This window comes from Rousettus aegyptiacus, unplaced genomic scaffold (assembly GCF_014176215.1).
Source record: "Rousettus aegyptiacus isolate mRouAeg1 unplaced genomic scaffold, mRouAeg1.p scaffold_m13_p_20, whole genome shotgun sequence".
NCBI classification, from domain to species: Eukaryota; Metazoa; Chordata; class Mammalia; order Chiroptera; family Pteropodidae; genus Rousettus; species Rousettus aegyptiacus.
In genome coordinates, this window is record NW_023416296.1 from 1,285,832 (window position 1) to 1,295,219 (window position 9,388).

The window sequence follows — 9,388 nt, forward strand, 5'->3', positions numbered from 1 at the left end:
TCATTCCGCTCATTCCGCAGCCTCCAGGGAGCGGGCAGCCCCCGCCCCCCCCCCCCCAAGTGCGTTGTGTCTTTCTCGCCGGTCTCCGGTGTCCGCCCCTACTTGGCAGGCGTCAGTGGGTTGCCCAAGTGAGGCTGGAGTCCCATTCCCAGGATGGGGGCCGCTGCGGAGGGGGCAAGCTGCGGCGGCGTTTGGGGTGACGGGGAGCTGACAGCACGGTGTGCCGGCCTCCAGCCGGTATCCCCAGGGCCTCGGCCTCCCCCGCGGAGCCCCGATTCCAGCCTCCGAGGGAGAGCCGTGCTCCCCCACGTGTCCCGTCTGGGGGTTCCCCCGGCTCTGCCGTCTTCCTCTCTGGACGAGTCTGTGCCGGTGCTCATGGACCTCATCCGGCAGGTGCGCACTGCGCCTGGCCGGGGCGAGCACACGTGGGAGCGAGCCCCGCCCCCGGGGGGGCCAGCGGCTCCTGGACAGGGGGGACGGCTGCGCTCAGAGGGGGCAGGGGCCACGCGGGTGGACGTGGCAGAGACGGCACTGAGTGTGTGGGCTCTGACTCAGGTGTCGGGTGCCCCCGTGCCTCCGACACGGGCGTGCCAACCCCTCGGGCCCAGCCCAGCCACCCTGTGCCCGCGCTGGCTGACCCCACGACTCCACTTTCACACGGGACTTCCCCAGATCCGCGTCTGAGCCAAGGAGCCTGACCAGGAAAGTCCCCGGTCGGTCGGTCGACGAGGAAATGTTGGTTCCAGGCCCAGGGGGGCCCGGCCCGCAGTGCCCGCAGGGCCTCCTGAGGCTACTGGAGGTCTGGCCACAGGGCACAGGGACCCTGTAGTACCCCAGAGAACCGGCAGACCAGAGCTGCCCAGTGAGGCCTCTCCAGCCGGATGGGTGAAGGGACGGTGGGCGGCCTTCACCTCCTGCCCTCCGCACTTCTGCTGCCCATAAGGCTATGCGGGGACTTACTGGGGGGTGGGCGTGGCCACGGGCGGAGCGTCTGGAGTTGGGCGGGGCCTGGACAAGGGGGCAGAGGGTGGACATCAGACCTTTGCCTTTGCCTGCAGGAGGTTGGGCGTCGCCCAGCAGACTGGGCCAGCGAGGCCCTCGGAGTGACAGGCCCTCCACAGAGACAGACACGGGCTCAGTGACAGTGTGCCAGCGGACGCGGTAGCCTGCAGAGGTGCTGACTAAGCCCACAGCCACGACCTCCCCAGGGGGGCGCTGAGGCCCCACCGTCTCCCGCACCGAGGGGCGTGCTTGGTCAGAGCGAGGGATGGCCCTGGCCGCCCCCCATGCGAGCCCCCGTCCCACAGGCCAGGGGCCTGGGCACGAGGCACCAGCTGTCCCGGGCCCACGTCGCTCACCCACTTTCCGGGCACGGTCACCTCGTGTGCCCCGTGGCCCGCTGTCCAGCCTTAGCTTGTTCCCTAGCTCACCCCAAACCTGGAGGGGCTTGCGAGGCTGGGAGGGGGTCATGGGACACAGGAACCTGGCTTGAGCCTGCAGCCAGCATGGGGCACCCAGCGAGGGCAGCATGGTCAGTAGGGTGACATTCTTATAGGCACCGCTGGCCACCCCACAGCCCCCTCCCGCGAGACTCACTCCAGCACCCCCAGCTCCTGGAAATGGGGCGTCTCTCCTGGGGGTCTCATCTGAGGCTGGGAGAGGAGGCTCTGTGACATGAGTCTCTGCCACCTCACCTACTGCTCCTGGCTGGCTGGCTCGGTCACCCCAGGCCTCGCCTCTGTTCTGGGGGGACATCCTCTCTCCTCCGGAGGTGGAGCTGAGACAGGAGTCAGGGTGGCTGGGTTGGCTGCTGGCTGGGGACAAAGCGACGGGGCTCAGCGTGGCAACCACAGCCCTCAAGGGTGACCAGATAGGTGCACAGGGCCCGAGGGGCAGCAGAGCTGCTGGCGGGGGCCGGCGGGTCTGACGTGTCCCCTCGCCCTCCCCAGGCTTGTGGTGGCTCCACTGAGCCAGGTGGCCCAGCACAGTTCCTGCGTCAGGGCAGGCAGGGGTCTCCGGAGCGGGTGGCCCTGGCCCCACGATGCACGGCCCCCCGGGACCATGACACGAGAACAGGTGTCTGGTCACAGCGCAGTGCGGTGTGCCCCCGAGGCCAGGAGCACTCAGGACTCTGGGGGGAGGGGAGGGGCTCCCACTGCGTCCGCCGCCTGCAGGGGGTCCTCGGTCACTGTGGGGAGTAGAGGCTGAGGCCCTGGCCACAGGAGCCCCAGCTCTAAGCACCAGGAAGGCTGGGCTGACGCCGCTGGTCTGGAAGGTGCGTGCCCCCTGCGGTAGTGACTATGGGCTGGTTTTGTAAGTTCCTGAACCCCATGGCGGGGCAGGGGTCAGGGGTCAGGGCAGGAGCACCATGCTCGGGGCCGTTTCCTTCAGAGCCCGGCTCCCTGTGGGGTCTGGGCCGTGTGTTTCTGGAGAATGCCCAGGCAGCAGTAAAGGACAGTCCGCCGTCCAAGTGCAGCTCCCGGGGACAGGCAGGAGGGCTGGCGCCGTCACCAGCGCAGAGCCGTTGGGGCCCGGACACGAGTCTCCGCTCTGGACGCCACCAGGGCTCCGGGCTCCGCCGTCCCTGGCCAGGCCGGTGCGCCCACCGGGGAGCGCCCTGCCCGTGGCGCCGCAGGGGCTTCTGCCTCCCGTGTCCGGCCCGAGGGCCCCCTTCGGGGCCAGGCTCTTGCCTTTGCGACCACGGCCGTGCTCCCCTCTGTCCACCCCTGCCCCTGCAGAAGCGCCCCCCCTTCCGGCGGGGGCAGCAAGACCGGGCCCTGAAGCCGAAGCCGGGCGGAGGTGCGGCCTCGCTCCGGCCTCGGCCTCCGCGCCGCTGGTCTGCCCCCGCCACGGGCTTCTCACAGGGGCCCCGACCAGCGCTGGGGGCAGGCTGGCCCCGGCCGTCCAGCGCCATCTCGGTCTCATCTATGAAGACCCTCCTTCCGAAGGCTGCATCCTGCGGCTCCGGGTGGACGTAGTTTTGGGGTCTGATGCACCCCATCCCAGGACAAGGGACAAACATCCGCTCCTCAGAGGGGGAGCCCCCCCAGACAGCACACAGTGGGGGGCCGTCGGAGCTGCAGGAGGCCACCGCCCGGGCAGACCCGTGTGGGCCTCTGGGAACGTCGCCCCTGTGGTGCGGGGGGACAGGTCACAGGGTTGGCAGCCGGCTGTGAGGCCCGGGCCCTCTGGGAGGCTCTGGGCTGGGGCCTGCTCACAAGGACACCCGTGCAGCTCGTCTACACAGAGGTCCCTGTGCGCCCGCTGACGCCCACGTGGGAAGGCCAGCTGTCCACGACGTGTGCCAGGACAGACCTTAGCCCCAGAGGCGGTGGGGCCTCGGAGTGACCCAGCACCCCCTGACCCTGTGAGCGCAGGGCGGCATGGCCAGCTCCCCTCCATCCGTGCCCGTCCTGGGGCACCATGCGCCCAGGGCTGGGCTCAGGACCAGCTACCTCGGAGGGTGGGGCCAGAGCCAGCTGGCATTTCACGCCCCAGCCTGTCCTGGCCATCTGGGGGACCGGCCAGGGAACTGATTCTGACACTTGTTAGGTGCTGGATAAAGGGAGACTTCACTCAGGACAAGGGGACCAGGACATGGCAGCTGAGTTCTCAGGCCAGCAGGGTGTGTGGCCAGGTGTGGGGGGCAGTGGACAGAAAGAGGGGACGTCATGAGTGGGGGTCTGGCTGGGCCCAACCTGCATGAGTCTTGCTAAAGGCAGGCAGGGTGGCCAGAGGCCTTCCGGGGACACAGGGGACGTGCAGTGTGATTGGCCACGGGGGGTGACCACGTGTGGAGGGGTGCTTTCTCCCAGCACTCAGCAGGTGGCAGCTACCAGGGGGCCCGCAGGCCAGCCCAGGGCACAGAGAGGGCAGCTAAGTCTGGGCAGTGAGGGGCCTTCGTCCAGCCCACCACTCGGCACGGGGCGGGTGGTGACGGACGCTGCGACCAGCCTGTCCCTGCCCGGGCACCACCCTGGAAGGAGCCCCAGCTGGCCCGCAGGTCCGGCCCAGGCCGAGGCGGGTGAGCCCACCCTCCGGGAGCGGCCACCTTCACGCACAGGTGCTGCCCAGCAACATGCCCAGAACTGGCTTCTCTGGACTACTGTAAAGACAGGGGGCCCTCCACCCCCAAGGCAGCTGACCCTGCGAGCCACCCACTGGGCTGTGGAGAGGACATGGGCTATGGGGACCCCCACCCTCGGCCACGGTCGCCCGGGGGCAGCATTTCTTGGGAGAAGGGTCTCTGCAGAAGGCCCCCGAGATGGCCCTGGGGCCCTGCAGTGGGCGGGCGGGCCCCGCACGGAGCACCCCGAGAACGGTGTCCCTGTGTCTGTCACTGTTTCTGAGAAAGCACCCTGAGGACAAGGCTCTCAGCACAAAACGTCCCTAATCAGGAGACACTGAGCCTGCATGTCCACGGACACGTGTGGGGGGGCTCACGCAAAGGCCCCGAGAGCCAGCATGGCCACCCAGCACCTGTCGGAGGCTGCGCCACGGTCATTCTGCACCCGCAGTCGGGAGAGGTGCCGTCGCCCGCACTGAGACCCAAGGGCGCGAGGCCCGGCTGCCCCAGGCCACTGGGATGAGAGGCGGAGCTCGTCTCCTTTGCCCATTTTCCAGGAATCTGGCCATGTCCCCTCAGTGACAACGGGACGGAACATCAGCAGTGCGGGCGGCCCAGCTCCCGGGGGGCCCCCACCCCTGCCCCCTGCTCGCCCAGGCTGGGGTCACCACCTGGCTCTCCGCGTGGGACGGGAGTGCCATCCTGGGGCAGTTCGGGGCTTCTCCGCGGGAGGGAGTGTCCACCTGGGCAGTGGGCAGCTCCTCCAGCAGCCCTGGTCGGGCAGCCACCCCGGCAAGGGCACTGCCCACTTCACATCCGCAGAGCCCCGGAGAGGAGCCAGGCATCAGGCGGGGCCCCCGTGGCAGCAGCCCCGAGTCTGGATGGGCTTGGCCGGGGTGGGGCTGGGGGGCACCGAACCTCGCAGACCCACGGGCTGCGTCTCGGGCTGCACGAGGCCTGGCGTGTGCTTTGGCTCCTGCGGTCTGGCTCTGCTGGGGTTGCAGGGGAGAGGGCTGAGTCACCAAACCGAGCGCTCATCTCAGGCGACGGCCTCGCAGCCACGGTCAGGGCCACGTTCAACGTGGACGGGCAGTCGGGTGGACACGGAAACCCTCGGGCTCCTGCCAACCTGCCTGGGGAGCCTGGCACCCCGCCTGCCGCCCGCCTTGCTCCTGGGCACAGCGTGGGACCGAGGCGAGCAGCGGCAGGGAGCCGAGGCGACTCCCGTGACGAAGAGCTGACCTTCAGAGCCATTTAGCACCAGCAATAAACGCGCTGGAAATCCCCCTCGGAATCCCCGCAGGGCTTCAGAGACCGACTTCCTCCGCCAGAGAAAGCGGAGGCCGAGACACCCACGTCACCTGCTCGGGCTCCAGTCCCACCCAGGGCTGTTGGAGGGGTGACGCTCGTGAACCCCCCGATCCCGTCTGCTCCTCCGGCCGTCAGGTCGCGCCCTGCCCCACTCCCACCTGTCGGCCCTCGCCACCGTGTCCCTCCTCCACACACCACCGACCCCCGCCGCAGGTGGCGTCTGCAGAGCCAGTCGGGGACAGCCAGCTGGGAGCTGGGAGCTCTGTGGGCACAGTGGGGTCACATCCAGGCCTGGCCGGGCAGTGTGAGGAAGGTCTGGGCGGGCTCAGGGGATACTGTGGCCGTCACGGGCGTGTCCAGGGCCCTCCGGGGCGCCGGGCCCGGCTGCGCGCTCGCAGTCAGGTGGGCAGGGCAGGCAGGATGCGCCCCGGGGCCCCCGCGCTCAGGGCAGAGCTGCGAGCCGAGACCCAGGCAGCAGTTTTCAGGTTTCTCCCTGAGGACCAGCTCAGCGTGTCCAGGAGCCCAACCCGTGGCCAGCCATGGAGGAGCCTTGCAGAGGGCAGGGAGCTGCGGGGGGTCCTAAAGCCGGGCTCTGCTGGCCGCCGCACGGCACCGTGACTGCCCCTGCTGCCACGTGCTGCCCACTGTAGAACGGCTAAAACGAGAACTTACCCTACCACAACTACGAACAAAACCCACGCACAGACCCGACAACCTGTGGACGGGGGAGCAGCCTGCACTGCCCCGTGTCCGGGGCCGTGCTGGGCCGGCTGGGCAGGGCCCCCGAGGCTGCGGGGGGTGTCCCGGCACGGCCTCCGCAGCCCCGCCCAGGACGAGCTCTGCGCTGTGCAAGCGGCACCTGCCCCTAGCCCTGGCGGGTACGAGCTCCGCCGTCAGCCCCTGCACTGACCCGAGAAAACCAAAGATGGTTTTGTGGGCTGGGCTGTGTCCCCCTAAATCCAGACGCTGAAGCCCTGAGCCCTGGTCCTCAGAGTGTGGCTTCTGGTTAGGGGATTAAGGTAAATGGGCTCGCCAGGGTAGCCCTGACCCGATCTGACTGGTGTCCTGTTGAAATGGACAGACACACGCAGAGGACACAGGGAGAGGGCGCGGTCTGTACCCCAAGGAGACCGGCCTCGGGGGACCGGCCCGGGCACCCGGCTTGGACTCCAGCTGCGGACGGGAGGGCGGGCACGTGTGTCTGGGCGGCCTGCGGTTCTGTCATGGCCGCCCCAGGACACCAATGCGCTGGGTCCCGGCTTCCCCCACCTTGGCCCCGGTGAGCAAACGATGTGGGCCCCAAGCTGGGAGCGGGCCCCTCGGGCTGACAGTCTGAGCGTCTCTTCAGGACCCAGGGCAGGTGCTCGGGACGCAGGCCACGTGCGCAGAGCCCACGATGGACGCAGGCACTCGCGGTGGCCGGTGGCGCAGAACTCTCTGTGCCCGAGACACCAGCGAGGCCGTGCCAGCACTCCCACCTGACCCTGGCCCCGACCGGGGACGGAGCGAGGGCTGTGCCAGCCCAAGCTGGTTCCGGAAGCCCTCTCCACGCTCCCGCAGAAGCGGCCTCCTCCTCCGGAGCCAAGGGCCCAGGCCGCACTGGGGCGCACAGGGCCTGGGGGTGCTGGAGGCCGCCGGAAGAGCCAGCGGCTGGCTGGTGGCCGTAGCCGTGGAGCCCGGTCTGAGTGGTCCAGCACGCGAGGGCCCCACGCCGCTGTGCTCGGTGGCTGAGCACGAGGCTGGGCCCATGCCATCGAGGAGCTGCTGGGGGGGTCCAGGAGACCCTGAGTAGGATGCTCACAGCACGAGGCAAGCGCGCTCCGGGCCTATGAGGACAAGAGGTGGGTGCCCGCCCTCAGACAGCAGCCCGGCCCGAAGCCACAGCAGGGTCACACCCAGCGAGCCGCCCCGCGTCTCCTGCAGCGCCCTCCGCCTGGCGGCTCCCCGCTGATCTGCTTCCCGATGCTGAGAGCAAGCCTGCCGGGGGGCACACGTACGACGCGGCCAGGGGCCAGCCACCCCGGCGGGACGGCCCGAGCCCCAGTGGGCAGCTGTGGCGTCCACCTGCAGTTACGCACAACCCCGTGCCCTTGCGCCCTGCCGGCGTGCGGCCTCTCCTGTACCCCAGACGCCCCGTCTCACTTCCTTTCCTGCGCCTACCTCGCTGCACGTGCAGGTGTCCTATGGACCTGCAGCCATCGCCCACAGACCCATGCTGTGTGGACTGGCGGGGGGAAGGCTCGTCTGAGGGGTGCCGGTCACTCGTTGGCTCCATGAGCCCGGAGTCGCCCGAGCTGGGGGCTGGGACTCAATCGGAGCAAGGAGAGTCCCGTCTGTGTGTGTGTGTGTGGGGGGGGGGGGGTCGGCCGGGGCACAGGCCCCTCGCGTCAGGGGGGCCGAACGTGGACAGCTTGAGAGAGTGTCAGTTACCCCCAAACTGATGGCTGAAACCAGCTTTTGGAATTGCTCACTTTACCTATTCTGAGTCCCTGCTTGGGTTGGTCACCTGGCCACTCACGCACCTGTAGTCACTGTCACTCACACGGCTGTCAGGCCGCAGTCAGAAGAGATGCAGGGGGCACAACCAGCCCGCCACGTGGTGGCCCTGCTGGGACCCCAGCTCCTGTCTCTCGGGCAGCACCTGGCTCTGGGCTCGGGGCTAAGGGACAGGCACAGAGGGCACCGCCCCGCAGCACCTGCCGGCACGGCCAGCTGGACCCCAGCGCCCACCTGCTCCTTCTCAGCGAGGCCTGCTGGCCTCAGGGGAGCAGCTGACGGCAGGTGCGCGCGTCCAGACCTGACGGACCAGCGAGAGCTTCTGAAGCCACACCCCCCTCCTGCAGACGTGCGGCAGGAAGGAGCCTGTTGCCACGCCACCAGGCCAGGCCGGGCCCCACTTCCAGAGCCGTCTGCCCTGTGGGGCCTGGCGCCCAGAGCTCGCATCTCGCCCTCCGTGTCGAGGTCTAAAACAAGCCACGTCTCATCAAACTGCAGAAAACCGGGGCAGAGTCCCGAAAGGAGCCACAGAATGCAAGCCCCGGCCTGCGGCGGCAAAGGGACAAGCGACACCTGGCGTCCCAGGAACCGCAGAGCAGGAGCGGAGTGGAGAGGAGCATTTCGGGTGCCGAAAAGGCCCCCCGGCCTGGGACCCCACACCCTTAAAAATCACCCTTCAAAGCGAGGGAGAAGCGGACACAGTTATGAATCTGCCTCACAGGGGACGTTCAAAGTTCTTCAGAGAGAGGAGAATGACAGCCGCCCGAAGAAGAAACGCATCGGAGAAGGGGCAAGAGGAGGAAGAACGAGGGGATTTTCTTATTCTTAATTAATCCCGCATTAATTAATTTTGTTCAAAACGCCGATGGCAACGGCGCAGTCAGCGGTGACAGTTTCTAAGAGTGGAACGGACGCCAGCACCGCCACGGGGGACGGAGGGGGACCGGGGGCCCTGGGGCCAGGACGCACGCGCGTCGCCTGCTGGGACCCGCCGGTGCCTGGAAGGGGCCTGGGGCGGCCGCCGGACAGTCAGCAGTGTGACCGGCACGCCGTGGGCCAGAGCGCGAAGTGCTCGGTCACAGCCGCGGGAGGCGGAAACGAGCAAGACAAGGAGGAGCGAGGACCGGGACTGAGGGCGGCGGCCGGGGGCAGTAACGACAGGGCCCCAGCGACACCGGTCGTCGCCGACGGTCAGTGGCCCCCACGCACCAGCTCAGACAGACCGTCAGGCCCGGCGGCGTGCTGCCCACGGGAGACCCATGCACACGGAGAGACGCAGTCGGCCGACAGGCGAATGGCGGAGAGAGACGGCCCAGGTCGGCAAGCGGCAAGAGCTACGTTAATGTCAGGCGCGGCGACCTGAGAACAGAGAGAGTCATCAGGGGTACCGAAGGGCATCGCGTGATGATACAGAGGGCGATTCTCCGGGAAGACACAAGTCTCGACGCGTGTGAGCGTCAAACTACAGGAGGCAAAAGGTGGCAGAGCTGCGGGGAGGAAGGCCGCGGCCACAGC

General features: G+C 68.7%; 1 protein-coding gene across 1 annotated transcript; it reads right to left on the minus strand.

The window, feature by feature from the left end:
• Window positions 1-2,233: 2,233 nt before the first annotated feature.
• Window positions 2,234-3,512, minus strand: LOC118614916 (basic salivary proline-rich protein 1-like). The gene is made up of 2 exons (XM_036238147.1): window positions 3,316-3,512; window positions 2,234-3,131 (listed from the first exon to the last, which is right to left on the minus strand). The coding sequence occupies exons 1-2, from the start codon at window positions 3,510-3,512 to the stop codon at window positions 2,234-2,236; spliced, it is 1,095 nt and encodes a 364-aa protein (XP_036094040.1).
• Window positions 3,513-9,388: the final 5,876 nt, after the last annotated feature.